Source organism: Myxocyprinus asiaticus, chromosome 4 (genome assembly GCF_019703515.2).
Source record: "Myxocyprinus asiaticus isolate MX2 ecotype Aquarium Trade chromosome 4, UBuf_Myxa_2, whole genome shotgun sequence".
NCBI classification, from domain to species: domain Eukaryota; kingdom Metazoa; phylum Chordata; class Actinopteri; order Cypriniformes; family Catostomidae; genus Myxocyprinus; species Myxocyprinus asiaticus.
The window spans coordinates 39066459-39089476 of NC_059347.1; the positions used below are offsets into that span (position 1 = coordinate 39066459).

Genomic DNA, 23018 nt, shown 5'->3' on the forward strand with positions numbered 1-23018 from the left:
TATTTTACTGCATTACACAATGATCGTCAGGCCAAAGAGGATGCTTACAGAGGTGGGGATAAAGTCTTGTACAATCAGGCCAGGAACACACTGAATAAGGAAATTAGAATGGCTAAAAGAAGATACTCTGAGAAGCTGAAAAACAAGTTTTCAGCTAACAACCCTGCATCAGTGTGGAGTGGCATGAAACAACTTACAAATTACAGGACTCCTGCCCTCAACCCTGTGGTGGACCAACAACTGGCTGACGACCTGAATGTGTTCTACTGTAGATTTGAAAGGCCCAATCTCACACCCCACACCCGCTCTGACCTTCACTTCACACAAACACCAACACCTCCTGCAACCCCCCTCCTCCCCCCTCCTGCTACTCTACCTACACTTAAGGTCTGTGAAGAGGATGTGTGCCATGTCTTCCGAAAACAAAAGACAAGGAAAGCACAGGGCCCAGATGGCGTTTCACCCGTGTGTCTTAGATCCTGTGCTAACAAGCTGGTCTCCATCTTCACATTGATTTTCAATTGATCACTGGAGCAGTGTGAAGTCCCATGCTGCTTCAAATGCTCAATCATCATTCCTGCCCCAAAGAAACCAAAAATCACAGGACTTAATGACTACAGACCTGTTGAGAGACTGGTGTTGTCCCACCTGAAGGACATCACTGGACCCTTTCTAGATCCCCTTCAATTTGCTTATTGAGTAAACAGGTCTGTGGAGAATGCAGTCAACATGAGATTGCATCATATGCTGCAACATCTGGACAGACCAGGGACATATGCAAGGATCCTTTTTGTGGACTTCAGTTCAGCTTTCAACACCATCATCCCAGCTATACTCCAGACTAAACTACACTAGCTCTCTGTTCGCATGTCTGTGTGTCAGTGGATTACCAGCTTTCTGATGGACAGGCAGCAGCTTGTGAGACAGGGGATATGAACTTCCAGCACCTGTACAATCAGCACTGGTGCCCCCCAGGGATGTGTGCTCTTCCCACTACTCTTCTCCCTCTACACCAATGACTGCATCGCCAAGGACCCCTCTGTCAAGCTCCTGAAGTTTACAGACGACACCACTGTCATCGCCTCATCCGAGATGACGATGAGTCTGCATACAGAAGGGAGGTTTAACAGCTGACTGTCTGGTGCAGTCAAAACAACCTGGAGCTGAACATGCTCAGAACGGTGGAGATGATTGTGGACTTTAGGAGGAACACCACAACACTGACCCCCTCACCATTCTAAACAGCACTGTGGCAGCAGTGGAGTCATTCAGGTTCCTGGGCACTACCATCTCACAGGACCTGAAGTGGGAGATCCACACTGACTCCATTGTGAAAAAGGCCCAGCAGAGGTTGTACTTCCTTTGACAATTGAGGAAGTTCAACCTGCCACAGGCACTGCTGATACAGTTCTACTCAGCAGTCATTGAGTCTGTCCTCTGCACTTCAATATCTGTCTGGTTTGGTTCAGCTATGAAATTGGATATCAGAAGATTACAAAGGACTGTTCAGACAGCTGAGAGGATTATTGGTTGCCCCCTGCCCTCCCTTCAAGAACTATACACTTCCAGAGTGAGAAAATAAGCTGGAAAAATCACTCTGGGCCCCACTCACCCTGCCCACTACCTTTTTTAACTGTTGCCTTCTGGCCAGCGCTACAGAGCACTGAGCACCAGAACCGTCAGGCACAAGAACAGTTTTTTCCCTCAGGCTATCCATGTCATGAACGGTCTAACTGCCCCATTGAGCAATAATTATGTGCAATTCACAGTCTAGTCTTTTTATATTTTTCCAACACATCCAACCTCTTCTGCCATTACAGTCCCTTGCACTGTATATAACAGATTTGGATTTAGATTTGCACTACGTATGTGTGTGTGTATGTATGTATGAGTGTGTCTCTCTGTGTGTGTGTGTGTGTGTGTATATATATATATATATATATATAGATAGATAGATAGATAGATAGATAGATAGATAGATAGATAGATAGATATTGTCTTATTGTTTATTCTATATATACTTTATTTTCTATTATTTTTTAATTTTTTTTATTTTTATTTTTTATTATTTTTTATTATTATGTATGTCTTGTTGCTGTTTTGTATTGTTGTGCACTGGAAGCTCCTGTCACCAAGACAAATCCTTTGTATTTGTAAGCATACTTGGCAATAAAGATGATTCTGATTCTGATTTGACGATACTTTCATTCCAGTTGGGCAGCAATCCACTCACAATCTATCAGGTTACCGTGACAACGACTCACACGCTTGACGCTCTCTGCTGCTCTCTGTCATCGTCCAACGCCAGAAATGCCCAAATGAAATCATGTTCAAGCATGTTCAACAAGCTGAAAGAAGCCAGTCTATTTCTTTGCACAGTACGTGAAAATGGAATTGAAATGTTTAGCAGTCGCTGTAAATGTTCACTTTGCTATGGCCACAGTGTTAAATAACAGGTCATATTCATACAGCTGTATTAAAAAGAAAAAAAAAAAAGAAAAAAGAAATTAAAGAAAGAAAGAAAGAAAATAGTACAAGCACTTAAATGTGAAAATGTGGAATTGTATTTTAACTTTTAAGTTCCAATGTTGCAAATTTTGTGTAAAAATATGTAGCTGACAAAAAATTTATATTTTTTAATTTATAATTTATAGTTATATTTTAGCATCTTCAAAGTAGTCACCATTTGCCTAGAATTTGCAGACATGTACTCTTGACATTTTCTCAACCAACTTCTTGAGGTATCACCCTGGGATGCTTTTTAAACATTGAAGGAGTTCCCATCTATGTTGGGCACTCATTGGCTGCTTTTCTTTATTATTTGTCATAAATAAGTCATAAATTTCAAAAACTTTTTTTTTATTATTTTTTTTATTACATTTTAGTTTTATAATGAAAATTAATATGGTGGCACAATTATATTTTTGTCTACAAAACTAATTTCAAACATTTAAGCTTAAAGATTAAATATATATGTTCAGTCAGTTCAATAAACTACTTCAGTCTGTGTGCACTGAATTTATTTAATACACGAGTTTCACAATTTGAGTTGAATTACTGAAATAAATGAACTTTTCCACGACATTCTAATTTATTGAGATGCACCTGTATATATATATATATATATATATATATATATATACAGGTGCATCTCAATAAATTAGAATGTCGTGGAAAAGTTCATTTATTTCAGTAATTCAACTCAAATTGTGAAACTCGTGTATTAAATAAATTCAGTGCACACAGACTGAAGTAGTTTAAGTCTTTGGTTCTTTTAATTGTGATGATTTTGGCTCACATTTAACAAAAACCCACCAATTCACTATCTCAAAAAATTAGAATATGGTGACATGGCAATCAGCTAATCAACTCAAAACACCTGCAAAGGTTTCCTGAGCCTTCAAAATGGTCTCTCAGTTTGGTTCACTAGGCTACACAATCATGGGGAAGACTGCTGATCTGACAGTTGTCCAGAAGACAATCATTGACACCCTTCACAAGGAGGGTAAGCCACAAACATTCATTGCCAAAGAAGCTGGCTGTTCACAGAGTGCTGTATCCAAGCATGTTAACAGAAAGTTGAGTGGAAGGAAAAAGTGTGGAAGAAAAAGGTGCACAACCAACCGAGAGAACCACAGCCTTATGAGGATTGTGAAGCAAAATCGATTCAAAGATTTGGGTGAACTTCACAAGGAATGGACTGAGGCTGGGGTCAAGGCATCAAGAGCCACCACACACAGACGTGTCAAGGAATTTGGCTACAGTTGTCATATTCCTCTTGTTAAGCCACTCCTGAACCACAGACAACGTCAGAGGCGTCTTACCTGGGCTAAGGAGAAGAAGAACTGGACTGTTGCCCAGTGGTCCAAAGTCCTCTTTTCAGATGAGAGCAAGTTTTGTATTTCATTTGGAAACCAAGGTCCTAGAGTCTGGAGGAAGGGTGGAGAAGCTCATAGCCCAAGTTGCTTGAAGTCCAGTGTTAAGTTTCCACAGTCTGTGATGATTTGGGGTGCAATGTCATCTGCTGGTGTTGGTCCATTGTGTTTTTTGAAAACCAAAGTCACTGCACCCGTTTACCAAGCAATTTTGAAGCACTTCATGCTTCCTTCTGCTGACCAGCTTTTTAAAGATGCTGATTTCATTTTCCAGCAGGATTTGGCACCTGCCCACACTGCCAAAATCACCAAAAGTTGGTTAAATGACCATGGTGTTGGTGTGCTTGACTGGCCAGCAAACTCACCAGACCTGAACCCCATAGAGAATCTATGGGGTATTGTCAAGAGGAAAATGAGAAACAAGAGACCAAAAAATGCAGATGAGCTGAAGGCCACTGTCAAAGAAACCTGGGCTTCCATACCACCTCAGCAGTGCGACAAACTGATCACCTCCATGCCACGCCGAATTGAGGCAGTAATTAAAGCAAAAAGGAGCCCCTACCAAGTATTGAGTACATATACAGTAAATGAACATACTTTCCAGAAGGCCAACAATTCACTAAAAATGTTTATTTTTATTGGTCTTATGATGTATTCTAATTTTTTGAGATAGTGAATTGGTGGGTTTTTGTTAAATGTGAGCCAAAATCATCACAATTAAAAGAACCAAAGACTTAAACTACTTCAGTCTGTGTGCACTGAATTTATTTAATACACGAGTTTCACAATTTGAGTTGAATTACTGAAATAAATGAACTTTTCCATGACATTCTAATTTATTGAGATGCACCTGTATATATATATATATATATATATATATATATATATATATATATATACATACAGTATATATATATATATATATATATATATAGGGCTTTACTGGTTGTTTAGATCAGTGTTACTTCAGAAATAATTAATAATTATTTCTTTAGTTATTAATTAATATTTTAATTAATTAATTGAACCTAACTCATTAAAACCTCATATGGGGCTCCAGTAAATGTAATGCGCTACGTTTAGGAGCGGGTTTGGTTATTAGCAATAATTAATAATTATCAAAGATAATTATTAATTATTAAAATCAATAGAACATTGATGAGAATCAGTGTTAGCTTTTCTAATCCTTTAAATCAACAATTATCAAAGATAATCATTAAAAGTTAACATCGATGAAACATTAATTAAAATTAACACTAGCTTATTGATCATTCAAATTCAACAATCATCAAAGATAATTATCAATTATCAAAAATCAATAGAATATTAATAAGGATTAACATTGACGGGGCACCACCCTGGAATCAGGGACTAATAACCAGATAGTATAACAGTCTCAATATTAGATTGTTTTCTTTGAAAAATTGACATCTGAAGAATACCGATTTTCGGGAAAAAAAAACAATGAATGAAGGCTTGAATCCGAGCACTGACATCCGGTCAGCATGACACAGGCATATGCAAAACAAACCAAAACACTTCTCTTTGTAATATAACAAAGTTTATTTATGCAGTAATATAAATTAATAATTAATACAATACAGTCAATAAACTTCCAACATACAACTACAAACTAAACAGTGATATGATTAGATATGGAAATCAAAACAATCCTATAACACATGAGGGTGTATGTGTGTGAGAGAGAGCGAGTGTGTTTGTGTGTGTGGTTAGTATGAGAGAGAGAGAGAGAATAAAGTGACGGCCCTAAAGCCGATTTCGCGATCATGGGAGAGAAAGCAGCTGTTAGTTTATCACACAGAGACATGTGGACGGCTCGTAAAACAGTCCCGCGTTCTTTGACTCTTTAATGGATAAACTCAGTTTACCGGTCTCACCCGCAATGGCGAAACTGCACAACAGTCCAATCTGGTTGTACCACAATACAGTAAACAAATTTGTGATAATTAATACCCTGAGTATTAATAATGAGCGGACATGGCGGTCCGTAAACTGTACAAGCAAAAACCTTGAAATACAGGAATAACACAAGAATGTGTTCATCTGTCCTTATGCTCCGACCTGGTTCCTTGAGGCTCGGGTGATGACGGGAGGCCGTTTCCTCGCTCTGTTGGTGGGCACGGCTGCTGATTCTCGGCGGGCTGGCGGAGAACTCAGAAATGTCAACTTGATTGAAGATGGAAGAGAAATCTTTAATCTCTTCACTTCTGCAGGCAAACGGATGAAGATGCGGATTGCTCGGCGGTCTCCTTCGGATCCGTTAGAGTGTTCGATTGAACACAGAGTAATCTCAACTCGTCCAGCGAGATGGAGATTGTATGCCCACAGTTTCAACTCAGACGTTTCTTCCTTGTGCCACAAGGTTGTGCCTGAGAGCAGCGATGAGCTACATCTATACAGGGCGAACAAAGTTGCTGGAAGCAAATCCCGGAAGCATTTCAGAGGTATTTCTACTCCTGATGATGTCATGGTTTGAGGGACGTTCTGTTGTGTGCCTCATCCAATAAGAGTTGAGAGTTTGATCCTTTAGTGAGCAAGGCTTCATGGGATTTGTAGTCTGTTTTGGACTCCCTTTGTTTGATTTTGGCACGATTTTTATCTTTAAAGCAACTGAAGGGCCGAACAGTTCTTGTCGGTTCACAGTAACCTGTGGGTTACGCCATCCATGTATTCCTGATAGGAAAGAAAATGGTTGAACAGTCCATACAGTTCATTGGAGTTCACAGAGGCTTTATCGTCTGGACAGAGATTAAGGCACATCTGGGCATAGAACTTCTAGCTAAATCTAAAACTACATTCATCACACATAAACATTTAAAGTTATTGGAAGGCACAGCATTAACCATAACACAATCCTTTGTTGTTCTTTGGTCATAACACAAAATCAAAGTAGAACCTGACATTGGTTACTAGGAACAAAATGTTAGAGGAAAGGAGAGTTAAAGGTTAAAAGGCTTATCCTTGGAAATGATTGGGGTTAACCTGTGGGATGGGCTCAGACTGGTGTGTAAAATGCGGCTGTACGAGGAGTGAGTCCAGTCTGGCCTGTGGGTGTTGAATGTACCTGTAGATGGCGTGTGCAATAATTGCGATGATGATCTAACCACTAAGGAGGAGCCAGAGGGCAACCAAACTGATAGGGTGTTCTCGGTAAGATGACGATCTGCTTATGTGACTAGGAAATATAGTGGTCAAGCCAGTCGGTTTGAGACTGAACTTCACTAATTTCATCCCTTCAGCCTGAAGCTGCTGTCGAAGGGTGTCATCAATGGTGAGGCTGTGACCTCTAAATGCATCCATGATCTCAATTTCTGCGTCATGTTTGTTGACGTTGAGATGATGGAGGACAATATCGTCAATGTGCACAGTGGCTCCTTGGGGAACCATTAAGAACACCATTTGGTTTGGTAGCCTTAGTTTAGTGGCTGTATCATGGCAGTCGTATGACTTCGGTGGCTGGTGTTAACGAGCCAGCGATTGCCTGCTCGCTCTACTCTTGTCTCTGTTCCTTCATCTTTGATGGACATGCTACCTTGACACTTGTTCATGGAATTCGGCTCTTTGGCCGCAGAGGTAGTTAGTCACCTCTCTAAGGGTTGCGTTTTGACAAACCCAATGAATGTACTTTGTCTTGGTACACATGTTTAGGTTAGGGATAAGGTGGAGCGAGGGGTCCTCATCATGGTAGGTGAGTGCTGGTGGTGTTTTGAGGTGAATGTGTGCATTACCTCTCTGAAAACCAACATTAAATACAGACTTTAGGCTATATATATTCTGCTATGACGGTAGATTGAAGATAAATCCTATTTTGAGGATCTGAGGATTTACATGGATTGGAATTTTAATGCCAAAACTATATGCCAGGTGTATCTGTGAAGGTTGCACAATGGAGATAGTAGCAGATCTAAGGATTTGTTTGACAAGGTCTAGGGAGACCAGGTAAGCTGGAATCCTTCCACCACTCAGACTGTTGACTGAGGAGCTAATTTCCCTGAGGTCCTGCATTAGATCTCTAACGATACACGCATAAGTTGTTTTCTCTGACAAAGTCCCTAAAGCGTGCATAGTGTTATTGATAAGAACGGATTGCAAATTTACAGTGACTATTGTACCCTGAAGGGTTTTATTTAGGCCCTGTAATTGTTATTGTTGGAGTCGTCATCTCTGCTGGATTTTTGGACAATGGCGACTTGTCCATCTGAAGCTGGCGAACAGTTTTCTGGACCAAGTGGTCTCGGTATGTCAACCTGAGCCCACATGTGTCCACAACGACAGTCAATGAGCAGAGCCAGTCAGTTCAGTAGGTCCTGGCCAACTAACAGTGGTTCCGTATTAATGGAACATATGTAAACAGGGTCTATTAGCGTCATCCCTTGAAAGGTGTCAATCCAGGCCCATTTTATGATAGACGACCTATCTTGCGTGTAGCTTGTGATGCTTACGTTGCAGGCCTCTGTCTATAATGGTTTGCCAAGGAAGAGCTTTGCTCTAGCCACCTCTGCGAAGGTGTTGGAACCCATTAGACTATTTCGGAACAGGCGTCGAGTAGTGCATAGCAGAATGACCCATGTGTCAGGCGTTGCCCTTACGGTACAGATTGCCCAAGAAAATCAGAAAAGGAGGGTGTGGCATGTTAGGAGTGACTGTTTTGGGGAGCAACTTGGACACTGTTCCCCTTTTCCCAACCTACAAAGTAAACTTATACACACACACATATATATATATATATATATACATATATACATATATATACATATATATATACATATATACATATACTATATACACATATATACATATATATACACATATACATACATATACATATACACTATATTGCCAAAAGTATTCGCTCACCCATCCAAATAATTTAATTCAGGTGTTCCAATCACTTCCATGGCCACAGGTGTATAAAATGAAGCACCTAGGCATGCAGACTGCTTCTACAAACATTTGTGAAAGAATGGGCCGCTCTCAGGAGCTCAGTGAATTCCAGCGTGGTACTGTGATAGGATGCCACCTGTGCAACAAATCCAGTCGTGAAATTTCCTCGCTACTAAATATTCCACAGTCAACTGTCAGTGGTATTATAACAAAGTGGAAGCGATTGGGAATAACAGCAACTCAGCCACGAAGTGGTAGGCCACATAAAATTACAGAGCGGGGCAGCGGATGCTGAGGCGCATAGTGCGCAGATGTCGCCAACTTTCTGCAGAGTCAATCGCTAAAGACCTCCGAAGTTCATGTGACCTTCAGATTAGCTCAAGAACAGTGCGTAGAGAGCTTCATGGAATGGGTTTCCATGGCCGAGCAGCTGCATCCAAGCCATACATCACCAAGTGCAATGCAAAGCGTCGGATGCAGTGGTGTAAAGCACGCCGCCACTGGACTCTAGAGCAGTGGAGACGCGTTCTCTGGAGTGACGACTCACGCTTCTCCATCTGGCAATCTGATGGACGAGTCTGGGTTTGGCGGTTGCCAGGAGAACGGTACTTGTCTGACTGCATTGTGCCAACTGTGAAGTTTGGTGGAGGGGGGATTATGGTGTGGGGTTGTTTTTCAGGAGCTGGGCTTGGCCCCTTAGTTCCAGTGAAAGGAACTCTGAATGCTTCAGCATACCAAGAGATTTTGGACAATTCCATGCTCCCAACTTTGTGGGAACAGTTTGGGGATGGCCCCTTCCTTTGGGATGAATTAGAGCGAAGACTGCGAGCCAGGCCTTCTCGTCCAACATCAGTGTCTGACCTCACAAATGCGCTTCTGGAAGAATGGTCAAAAATTCCCATAAACACACTCCTAAACCTTGTGGAAAGCTTTCCCAGAAGAGTTTAAGCTGTTATAGCTGCAAAGGGTGGGCCGACGTCATATTAAACCCTATGGATTAAGAATGGGATGTCACTTAAGTTCATATGCGTCTAAAGGCAGATGAGCGAATACTTTTGGCAATATAGTATATATATATATATATATATATATATATATATATATATATATATATATATATATGTGTGTGTATATGTACATACATACACACACACACATTATATATATATATATATATGCATGTATCACAAACCCCCCAGGTGTCCCAGTTTGAGACTTTCAAAATCTGGTCACCCTATAGAAAACTCGATAGCTGTGTCTGGGACTTCAATTATGACACATTTGAACCTGTATTGGAATGACTGTTCATGTGTTGCCAATGCATGACGTTAAAACAAAGAGAACAGAAACAATATAACATCCAGTAATTTATTCTGAATTTCTTTCTCTCTCTCTCACACACACAATTACGAGGAGTCTCCATAGACATAATGAGTTTTATACTGTACAAACAATCTATTTTATCCCCCAACCCTACTCTGAAACATAACCATTACAGAAACCTTTTGCCATTTTTACTTTTTTAATAAAACATTGTTTATTATGTTTTTTAAGCTGCTTGAATTACAAGAACACTAGGGGTGTCGTCATAAGCCACATTTATAGCATAATACCCTCATAATTACTAGTGTGTAACCTAAAAAAAACTAGTGTGTAACCACAAAAACCTACTCTCACACTCACACACACACACACACACACACACACACACATACACACACACACACACACACACACACACATTCTTTTAACTCAATCTGTCTTACACCATCAATCAGTGATTTGTTTTACATTTCATTCTGAATTGGTATAGAGTTTTGTTTCATGTTCAGTTTTCAGAGTTGCGACAAGACTTACTTTCTCATCAAATGCACTAGAGGACTTTGTGGTTAAAGTTCAATAAAAAAAGAAGCATTCTTAAATCTGAATTGTGTTTTCTTCTACTGTAATTTCAGTAATGAAATTCAGTTGGTCTTATTAAAATGAAGATGTTTAATAATATAATATTATTTACAAACTGTACATTTGGGTGTCCAGCTATACGACCTACGTTGCACAAATGCCTGTTTTCCCCATTCTATATATATCAATTTATATAAAAAATTAAAAATAAATGTAATGAAACGAAACTATAAAATATTAAAAAACTAAAACTAACAAAGAACTAACAAACTAAATTGAAGCAAAAAATAAAAAACAAATAGAAATAAAAACTAAATTAAAAATGTTAAACTATTATAACCTTGGTGCAGAGAAAGCATGGAGGGCGTTGGAAAAGTTCAAATTCCTCAGCTTTATGCAAACGAGGAATGAAAAACGTGGGGCGCCAGCCAATCACTGTGAGCTGAAAGCAGTGGCTTCTGTCATAAGCGCTTAAAATATGCCTTTAATGCTGGAGTTTCTGCTGGATTCAGTTCTTTAATCACATCATCATGTATATTTCTGACTTCAAACAGACTTCAAATGATGATTGGACACATTTATTGTGGCAATACTGAGGCTGGGTAAGCAAAAGTGTAACATTTTGTGCATTTGAAAACTAAGCTGCATCTTTCCAACTGTAATTGCACATATAAAAGATGATATTATTGCTCGTGTTCTGAAAACAATGAGAGACAAAACTCACTGGCTTTGCATATTACAAACACACCCCAATGTGATAGCTGTCTAGCGTGTTGAGCGGCTTTTTCTGTGCCAGTGGAAACATACCATAATGTTAAACATGTCCTGTTGGCTAAATTCAATACAATGACATTGCATACAGACTCGCTTTAACACTTAATTAAGCACCCAGAAGTGTCATAAAAGTAGTCTATGCTGCTTGTGTGTCATATGTCATTTTGTATGATGAACTGACCGTAATTTAGGTTGTTATTCACACTCAAATGAAATCTTAAAAAAGGTACACAAATGAGTGAAATCCAAGTGAAGTTTGATAAAAAAAAATCAAACATCACTGGTTTGTTGGACACGATGTCATGACATTTGGTCACGAGACACGCAAGAACCAATGAGTTTTGATGTTATTGATGTAGCTGTTTATGGACTATTTATGATTAGGTTTGATCAGAAGAAAGAAGTCATATGGGTTTGGAAAGACATGTGCTTTAGTAAATGATGACAAATTAAATTTTTGGGTAAAATATTCCTTTAAAGGTAAAGTGTGTAATTTTTGCAAAACCTAGCATCATAAAATAGAATTGCAAAAAATTGTGGCGGTCTTCAAACAGGTTTCTCAGACACTTCCCTCATTAGTTGGACAGATATTCCCCTCCCCAAATTTACGCCATTGGTTTAGCCCATGATGCCATGTTGGGTTGGTTGGGATGCAAAAAAAAAAAAAAAAAAAAAAAAAAAAACTGGTTTTGATCCACAGTGTTTACGCTTTTTGAGGGAATCAGCCTATGAAGAGTTTACTTACAGTAGTGTCTGCATATTAAGCTGGGATAATATTTTAACATCAGAAAAATTACATTTACTGCTTCTACTTATACTGCTACATATGTGCAGTTAATCCTGAGTCCAACCACTTATCCTGCACAACATGACAGAGCGAATACACAAGTCATCTGCTTTGAAAGTCCCCATTAATTCAGTCATCTTCAGCTATCCACCCCCATCGTCACTTGCTCCATTTTTCACTTTCCTCCTTTTTTCTCCCTTTCTCCATATCTGAGGTGTAGGTGTAAAGAACGGGTTTCACGCCATCCCGGTGTCATGGGCTATTTATACTTCATTAAACCCACTGTATCACGTCCCAGACGGATGACTTCATCACCAACCCCCTCTGCAGTCGCAGCTGTAGGGTCTTATTGGTGCTATCCAGCCCCGTAGGAAGGCAGGGAGCCGTTGCTGAGGAGAGGAGCGGATGGGTGGGGGGTGTGAGGGAGAGCTGAGTCACAGGGAATGTGGGGGATGTTACAGCTCAGAGCGCCACTGAATCATCAACGTTTTTTTCGGCACACCCCAACCCCCCTGCATACCCCATTCTTCAATGGCATGTCCGTCATTCAGTTTTTCTGTGAATGGAGAGAAAGCGAGGGAGACAGAGAGAATGTGCTGGTAAATGAATGGTGATAGAAAGAGTGGGGTACTATAAGGTAGGGATGCACAATTAATAGAATAAATAATAATTAACTAATCAGAAAAAATGTCAATTACTGCATTCCATTTAGGTCTACTCCTGTTGGATCAAAATGTATTTACAATGTGTTTTTGCAGAGGTTGCATGCTTTGTCTTTTTCATGCTGCAAAGAGGTTTAGGCAATGTCTTGATTTGCTATAAAACAGCAATAAAGTAATTCAGGAACACAGTTCTCAGCTTGTTTTGGATGTGTAGAATACATAAAGAATATGCAGTTGCCCTACAAAAACATAAGTGTTTCAGTGTAAATTGTCTTGGTCAAAATTAGTCGCAATTATATTATCAATGAAAATAATTAATTGTTATCAATTATAATCAAATTATAATTTTTTTCATATGTGTGCAACCCTACTAAGAGGTAAATTTAATCTTTATATTGGGCAGGAGGACTTTTTATAATTCAAAAGGCAGGGTGTGGCTCTATCACAGGACAACTGTGCATGTGCATTTGAAAGAGAGACTATATTTAGGCATATAATAAAATACAACAGATGGTTAACATTCTAGGAGGGAAGAAAATGCTGACATAGGAGAGACTGTAGTACTAAAGGGAGGGCCGATGTGTTTGCCAAGTCAAAACACAAACCGGTACTGTAGAAGTAGCATCTCGGGTAAGATATTTGTTGTCTCTGTAATCAATGGAAACAGGACACAGTTTGAAACTTTATGTTGGCTGGATGCTTAGACCTTCAAGCGTTACATTTTATTGAGTTTGGTAAAGCTAGATTATGTGTAATTTAGTGTAACTTCTAGTAGCACACCACATTTCATGGCTCCAGGCTGCAAATTTAAGGGAGCTTTAGATAAATAGTTCCTTTCAGCCAAGGGAACATTTAAACAAAGTAAAGAATAGGAAAAGTGCAAATGTCTTGGTATCTAGGCTATGTGTAGATACAAACTCAATTTGATGAATTTAGTTTGACAGCTACTTAAGTAATATGGATTTTTATATGGATGTTATATGGATGCCATTGATTTTGAAGGTCAAAGGCTCAAATACAATATCAATGTCAAGAATAGTAAAACAAGTTTTAATGGCCTTGAAGGGTTACAATGTCTAATTTTGAATAACTTTAAAACTTGAGGTAAAATAAGTAATTAGAAGGCAGTACAAGAAGCTGCACAGCTTGAGTAGCCAATAGATAAATTAGGCATAGAATGTTCTTCTAATGAACTGTAATTTAAGAAATAAAAAAATAAAATAAAAAAAAACTTCAGGTTTTGAGTTCGAATTGACTTAGAAAATTAATAAAATAAATTAATAAAAACCCAGTGAATACCCCAGGAAAATCAATTCACATATCTTGCTTTTTTAATTAAAAACAATTCAACAAATCAACCCAAAGCAGTTCTGTTGTGACAAAGGATCAAGTGTAAACTTACAACAATGTAGTAAATTATTCTGACATTTCTTTAATGTGGAGGTTTGATATGAAAGATTATTTTCACATCAGTTATTTTTGCAATTATCAATATTCACAGCTATATATATATATATATATATATATATATATATATATATATATATATATATATATATACACAATAATACACTGTATGTGTGTGTGTGTGTGTGTGTATGTGTGTGTCAGATTCAAAGCAATCAATTGAAGTCATAACCTCTGAAACGGAAAAGACATTCATAAAAAGAAAACAGACTCAAATGCTCAAAATTAAACTACAGAATCCTTTTTAAAAATATAGTTAAAGAGACGACCTTTACAATGATATGAAGATTAAATTAAGATTGCTTCTTTTCAAATTTAGGCACATAGTTTGTTAATATCTGAGGCTTTAGAGAGACAGGAAGTCTTCCTGGCAAACGTTTTGAAACCCACCCAAACTGAGGCTGAGCAGGGACACCAAAAGTTGCCAGTGCTCCATACAAGTGCTTTTTGTGTGTGTGTGTGTAAACAAAAACATTGAGGACTAAAGATCCTTGTCCATAGCTGGAGCCCATCTCTTCAATCAGAAAATCAAATCTAGTTTGTCTTGATAACAACACCACCATCAACCACCCCGATATAAGACCCCACAAACCAGTTGTTCTGGAAGATAAATATACATTTCTTTGTGTTAGATGCTTCTTTTTTTTTTTAAACAATAATAGGTTCTTTGGCATAAATACCCGTCTCTCTCAATCTTAAACCCACTACAATAAAGTGAAATTGAAATAAAAATAATTATCGCAGACCTGAATGACCCATCAAGAAAAGAAAATCCTAAATTACTTTTACAATATTAAATAAAAAAAGAGACACATTGGCTACAAACCAGAAAAAAAAAAAAAAATACTATTAATACGTTAACATTGATTAGAACTAAGAAAAGCCTTTCCCTGATCTGCAAAATGGCAACAAATCTCTCTATGAGCCAATCATACGTTTCACTCAAGATCTACCCAAAAACATCCATGTAATAATAAATAATGTGTTTTAAAGCGTCAAAAGTTCCATAACTGCATCAATGTCACCACTTTTAAAAAAACTGGTGCATGTCTACATAACTCACTATGAAGGAAACTGTTTCAGTGGATAAAGTTTATGATTATCAATTTCTGCACCTTCAGACCATTCCCTTAACTCATTTTAAGCCCATTCAGGTCAGTTCTCTTTCAATCAAGAGATTAAACACAACAGACCCTCTCTATCAACCAGATCAACTGCAGTAAAATTGCAATGTATATGTATAAATCACCAACCAGTAATTCCACTCAAATGTGAAACCACTTCAGTCAAGGACATTGTGGTTTATCAGACATGGACATCAAGTCTACATTTCCTCATAACAAACTAACTTAAAGGGATAGTTCACATTATTTACTCACCCTCATGGATCCTCATACCATATGGATTCTATATCTTCCGTAGAACACAAAAGGAGATATTAGGCATTCTCCCTAACACTTCCTTTTGTGCTACACGGAAGAAAAAAACCCATATGGTTTGTCACAACTTAAGGATGAGTAAATGACAGAAAATTCATTTTTGGGTGAATAACCCCTTTAATAAAATGACTCAACATTCACATCAGCTCAATAGGCTATAGTCAGCCCACAGAGGGTGAACAGAGATAGAGAAGGCCCCGCGGTTTGGATAGATATTGACATGTTGTGAGTAGTATATGTTGCTTCACTCTTGCTTGAAGTCTCGGGCCACTCTTGATGGATGACACTGCCTTGGCAGCTTTGTATTTTTAGGCGGTGTGTCCAGGGAGAGATGTTAGAAAGTGTGAGTCGAGGAGAGGTGACCTGCTTTCACTTTGATCGATTGTCTTACCCACGATGGCTTTTCCAAAAAAGAAAATGGACTGGAGAGGGAAACATGAAACAGCTTACAGATGAGCAGCAGAAAATTTGGCACACCTCACTAAACTGCTCTCGTTGTTACAGCTGAGGTAAAACAGGTAAGGTGAGCTCAAAAACATCCTCCACCTTTATTTCTTCCTTCCTTCTGCTGACCAGAAGTTAGTTGAAACAGAAGGTAACTTAACAGAGGCAGGAGATAGCGATTAGAAAGCCTTGTCTAATTATATGAGATGATTTGGAAAGAGTCCCATAGTATACGTAGTTGGTACCAACATGACGGGGAGACGTCACTGTGCCTCTCGCTTTATGATTTAGGGGTGGGTTTTCAGGAAGACAATATGTGAAGCTCTCCCGCTGCAAACATCATCCACAGAAGGCTGTTCCTGAGGGCCTCTTGCAGGCTTCCCTTTCCTCATCTGCCTCTCTCTTTCATCCCTCTTTCAAGGGGACAGGTTGAGCTGCTTGGTGGATTTATTTGGGTAATTAATGGCCAGGCTGATGGCTGCGATGTTCTTCAGAGCCTGGGCATAAAACAGGAGAAAGATATAAAGAAAAGTGAATGAGTACAGGAGGAAAAACAGGGGAAGATACACAGGAACACAAAGGTAGAAAGAGAGAGAGAGAGAGAGAGAGAGAGAGAGAGAGAGAGGGAGAGAGAGGAAAGTGAAGGGAGTAAGAGAGAGTGAGAGGCAAACCATTAGGCAAAACATTGTGGGCAATTTATCAAACTGTTTCACACACCTGTGGCCCTCAAAGCACGGCAAAACACACCCACACGCATGCACACATGCACGCTCACACAATTATCACACTTCAAATACGGCTTTTATGCCCATTTAAAAACTTTTTTGGCTCATAAACACAAAAACACAATTATGTTGGTGAAACACAAAACATCTTACCTAAAATAAATAAATAAAGCTAAAATGGTGATTTGGATAAATACAGAGCATTAATCCCATCCTACACAACACAATATGGCCCTTTACCCTCCCCTCTACCGGAGATGAGACTGTGCAGCACTAAACAGGATAATGTGGTTAATGACTAAATAGAGTTACCCACAGCCCACACACAAACATACTCACCCTAACACATATACTGTATATTAAAGTTTTTAAGCAAAATGATGGTACGGGGCAGAACTCATTAATAGGCCCACATGGATTCTATGTCACTTTAGTCAAAAAGTTCCGCAGATTTCAACAGAATTTGAACTCCCGTCATTTACAAAGTTCTGCATATCTAACGCACCACTGATTTTCGTTTTTTAAAGCGCAAGTCTGTAATTTCTGTGCCATTAGTGTAAATCAAATGGAATTGCAAAAATAATGATTGCTTTTTAAACAGGTTTCCCAAACATACAGTCCCACCCCAAACACGCGCCACTGTTGCTGTGTCGGGCTTGTTGGGATTCTCAAACATCCGCACAGCGCCACAGAGGTGAATTCACTCAACAGTTGTGCCACTTTTGTGACTGTTTTTTCAGTGCAAAAGATTACATTTCAACTGAATCTGGGAGAAATAGCGTGCCAGTTTTGTTTGGGCTTTTTTCTTTATGACTTTTTTTTTTTTGCAGTTTGATGTATTTTGTCATGAAATAGGAGAACCTACCCTCGAAATCTGAACACAAGTGGTCACAGGAGACGCATTTAAGCGACCAGGTGTAAACAGCGATATATCTTGCCTGACCACATGTGATCAGATCATCCAATATGCATCTTCATACCAGGTGTAAAGTTTGTAAACGGGGTCATAGATTGCGCTTTATTCACAAAACTCTATTTGCCCAGCGCAATTCACACCGCACTATTAACACCAGAGGAAATGTTTGTTAACATTTCATTTTAATCATGAAAGTAGTATTAAAAGATACTGAGTGGGCCTGCTCTTTGTTCCATTTCACACAATCCGCACGTGTTTTTACCAATATCCTTTCTCATGTTCACCTTTGTTTCACAGATACGTTTGTTGGTTTGTGTTATAATATTATTTGGTTAGAGCTACCGTGTGATGAGGAGTGCAAATATTTATTTCGTAAAAGGCAATTTTGCCACTAATCGCATTATCCATAACTGACGTGAACAAAGGTCGATTCTACTTTACTTTAGATGACTCATCGAGGAAAGAGAGAATTACTTTCCTAAATTGATGCTCCAGTTGCATGTTGTTACTGCAACTGATATGAGGATCTCTAGTAAAATACTGCTTAAACAATACTGTTTAATGATGAAACCAAAATACTCCCTCATAACATTTTCATGAAGTATCCATACACTTTACAATGGAGTTGAATAACTGTCAGTCAACATGGTTTGCTATTAAAACAATCCTAGGCTTTAAACATCATTATAAATGACAGGATCGTCCAAGTCATTATCACTCATAAACATACACCGATCAGCCACAACATTAAAACCACCTGCCTAATATTGTGTAAGTCCCCCTCGTGCCACCAAAAGAGCGGCAACCTGAACATGAAAATCACGCAGATACAGGTCAGGAGCTTCAGTTAATGTTCACATCAACCATCAGAATTGGGAAAAAAATGTGATCTCAGTGATTTGGACCGTGGCATGATTGTTGATGCCAGATGGTCTGGTTTGAGTATTTCTGTAACTGCTGATCTCCTGGGATTTTCACACACAACAGTCTCTAGAATATTATTCTGTGATGCGGGTTGGCGCTGTTTTGGCGGCACGAGGGGGACCTACACAATATTAGGCAGGTGGTTTTAATGTTTTTAATGCACGATTAGCGCCAACTATTGTAAAGGCATAAATGCACTGACAGTGGTCATTCTTGTCGCTTTCTATGTGCAAGGGCCATTCGTTGGCGATTCGTCTTTCATTGTTGCATCGCTTTTGGTGTGCAAAGGCCTTAAAACTATTGTTAAATCCGAAGCATTTGAATCATTTGTTTGTCATTGTTTAAATTGTTTCTTTCCTTCCTACTGATAATTATATGTACTTTTATGTATTTATGCAAGTACTTTTTTGCTGTCAGTTCCTGGTAAAGAGATTCAAATCTCACTGGGAGTAACATCGTTACAAAATGATAACAAATGCTCTGTTCCAAAACATTGTAAGGCATCATAGGCGCACTCACAACACAAAGACTCAAAAGGTTCAGGCTCAATAGGCCCTTTCCCACCTACAGTCCTGGTACTTTTCCCTTAGTAACTTTCTAGTTTACTTTTCCCCTGTTGCATTCGCACTCACAAAAGTAACCCCCGTAGTGATGTCATGTAGTATCAACCATTTTTCTTGTGACGTTATTTACATGCACAATTCAATAGCAGCAACAACAACAACAAAATCAACAACACCGACGCCAGGATCGGAGCTGCACTTTTAGGGCTGCTTTATACGAACTTTGGCTTATCTGAAAAAGTAGGCAGCTATCTAATCAGTAAATGGTTTAAACAACAGCGGTTTTGGATGAATGGAACTTTCAGAACAGTTTAGAAAGCACCTTGTTTCACCTTCATCCATCTTTATTCAGCCTCTGATGGCAGTATTTTCCAGTTTTTGGACGCAGCTTCTGTCTTCAGGTTACAGTTTAAACTGGGCGCATGAGTGCTCTGTGCTGCAGCCGGAGTGAGAGATGAGACGAGGTGGCCTAAGTGCCGTTTAACCATGCAGCACACGCTGAACGCAGCGGACAACATTTTGAAAATGCACTATAAACCTATTTATCAACATGATCTTTTACAATAAAGGCTTTTATGACTCAACATAAATGACTGTACTGAAATACTCTCTCATTGACTTAAAGACATCTTGATGCAAATTAACCACGCAGTAACAAGCACGCAATACTTCACTCATGTAAACTAGATTTAATGACGGTTTAGTGTATAATGGTGTTCAATTACCCACTCTCGATATACATCTATTTATATCCATCATCCCAGGAAAAAGTCGATGTAGTAATCCAGAAATCACTATTTTCTGTATTGTCACACAGTACAAACAGTACAGATGTGATGAAAACTCAAAGCGTGTCTCCCGATGAAGTCGCGCGCACACACACGTGAAAAAGGTGATTCTCTTTGGATACTTTGTTTGTTATGCTATTTCTGTTAAGGGAATTGCAAAATTAGGGGCAATCCACTGAGTAGCAGGTTAGCGGCTACAAGTTTGTTTACTAATGGTGCTTGTGGACTTCTCTCCGTTCTCAATACTTTGTGTGTCATATGTTTTTGACCAATAACAGACTATAGCACCTCCCAGTCTGCCACAGTCCCAATGGCCCGAAATGTACCTACCCCAGAGCAGGAGCTAAAAATGTCCCCTAAAATGGCTTTGAGGAACTATAGTTCCTTAGGTTCGAAAGTGATGAAAATTACTAGTCCCGGGCAAAAGTACCTAAAACAGGCTTTAGTACCGCCAGTGGGAAAGGGCCTACTTATGCTGCCTCATAAGATACCTAGTTTTAGACTATTTGAAGGCAGCATCACATATATTATTTTCTGGAAGTGTTTCATTCAATACCGAAAAATACAGATATTTTTTTTCCCACTGTAATTAAAAATAGAGTTTTTGCCAATGTATGGCATTCCTAATCAGTCGCTTATGACTTTCCTTGATAATTAGGATGCAGCCTTAGAAGGCAGCTACCCAAGTAGGCAATAAGGCACTAGGTTTAAGAAGAGAGCTAATATAGATTATCTAATATCAAGAGAACTAATATATACTCTACGTAGAGGTTTGATCAAAGGTAGTCTTACCTGTGTAGTGCGCACTACCAGCTGTTCATTTGTAGTGAGAGCAAGAAGGTACTGCTGCAGAATGCCCTGATCCTGATGGACAAAAGAAACATAGTAGCTTCATTATTCAACCACAAACATTTGACACATTTGGCCATTGACATGGACAAGCTTTACAAAATGCTGAACTTTTCTACAGCACTGACAAGGTGCCGGTTAGAGACACTATTCAGTTCAAGGCCAGTTACGCTCCTGTAGCTCACCATGAGCTGTGGTTTGGATCAGCCCCATGCTGTTGATGGCAAGACTCTGAATCAAACCAGACACCATCTAAATTACCTCTGCTTCTGCCATGTAATTTCTGCTCAAACCGCTTTCCTGAGGTGAGAGTAGTTGCACTATTCTAGGTAGTATAGGAACAGGGTAAAATGTGCATTATGTGCTTGTACACAGTCATGCACCTAATGGCAAGAATTAGCATTAGCATGTTAAAATGGGACCATGAAATCCAGATGGCACATTACTAGGCTATGCATTCAAGTAATGCTAATGACAAAGAGTAAACTGAACAAGTAGTAATCAGGTAGTTTGGGTAACACTGCCTGCTATAAAAGCACTAGTAAAAGGCAGGAGGCTGCAAGTACAAACCTGTTTAATTTGTCTTAAAGCTGTAGAGGGTAATGCAAATGCAATTGTGCTGCTAATGAGCTAAATAATAATAATAATAATAATAATAATATAAATTTCCAAGTTTATAAACACTCCTACCACCCCTTTCGCCAATCCAGTCTGCCATTTTTAAGCCAAACATGTAGTCCTGCCCCCAATTTATACCATTAGACGAGCAGTTGTCATGTCGGGACACACAAACCGAGAAATGTTTTGATAGTGCTATAGAGCCAGTGTTTAGATTTTTCCACATTTAAGTAGATAATTTTTACTTTTAATCTTAAGGTGACTAAAAAAACCTGACCAAATATGGCAGATAAACTAAGAACCATCCATGCCAATATCCTGTTCAACCTCGTTTGCCTTGTCAAACAAGTATAGTGCCCTTACTGAGAGCTCAGCCCTGACGATTTAAATGTGGGAGGAGTTTTTAATCAAGTGCTGACACTTAGTGGCTTTGGGCAAGCCAGTCAGATTGCACTCCACTGTTAGACTGAACCGCATCTAGACATCTCAAAACACTTCTTGACTGAACTCACTAAAGGTTGTGGAGAGGCTGTATCCTTTTGAAAGCCTTGTTTTTGTCTTTTCAGGACACATTCTAAACCACTTCCTTTGTGAAGGAGGGGTTTTTCTCAGCCCTCACAAATGAGTGTTACAACACTATAGGAGAGGAAGAGAGAATGAGTATGAACATCTTATCTGTTTTTTTTTTCTTTCCGTCTTATTTCCGACTCTAACTGTAGAGGACACATGAAAACTCTGTTGCAAATAAATGGTGTCTATCCTCTAATAGTTTAGTGGTCTAAACCTGGGTCCAAAATTAAACAGTGCTTGGGGCCACAATGCCACAGATAGCAACAAAAATGCTCCATACAAATTTTAAATGTGAGGGCAAAAATGTTGCAACAGAGAATTCATCTGTTAGCTAATATTTGATATTTTATAATATTCTGAGGCTAATGTAGTTATGGGGTTAGTATGAGTTTATTCCCTGCAGACATAGTAGCTTTCAAATACCTTTATTCACTGTCTCAGGGGCAAGAGTTGTTAAATGTATAGCTAACAGTGTCGGGGCAAAAATGTGCGGGAGGATTAGATACAGTAGGCTATTGTAATCAGGTATGAGAAAACACAAAATATAAATGTAACCAATTCTATAATTAACTTATTAATAATATTAATTAATTAATTAATCTGGATATGTAAAAAAAAAAAAAAAAAAAAACTTGTCTTGCGCCTTGTTCTATTTAAATGGCACGAAGTACTTGATTACAGTTTTATTTAACAAGTTCCGCGTCCAAATCTGGAGAAATGCCGTCATCTCCTCTGTATGGTTGCATTATATTAGTTTTGTAGTCAATAGCCATTTTTACACAGCAAAGGTGGCACAGAAGCTGCATCTAA

The 23018-nt window shown here is 38.8% G+C and overlaps 1 protein-coding gene across 1 annotated transcript in view; it reads right to left on the reverse strand.

Annotated features, from left to right (window-relative positions):
• Positions 1-10232: 10232 nt before the first annotated feature.
• The window catches only part of zzef1 (zinc finger, ZZ-type with EF hand domain 1), a 79893-nt gene continuing 67107 nt past the window's right edge, over positions 10233-23018 (reverse strand). The window contains exons 53-54 of the mRNA XM_051682521.1: positions 20964-21035; positions 10233-16752 (exon numbers count right to left, since the gene is read on the reverse strand). Of these exons, the coding sequence (XP_051538481.1) occupies positions 16672-16752; positions 20964-21035 (153 nt within the window). The 3' untranslated portion in view covers positions 10233-16671. The remainder of the gene's footprint in view (positions 16753-20963; positions 21036-23018) is intronic.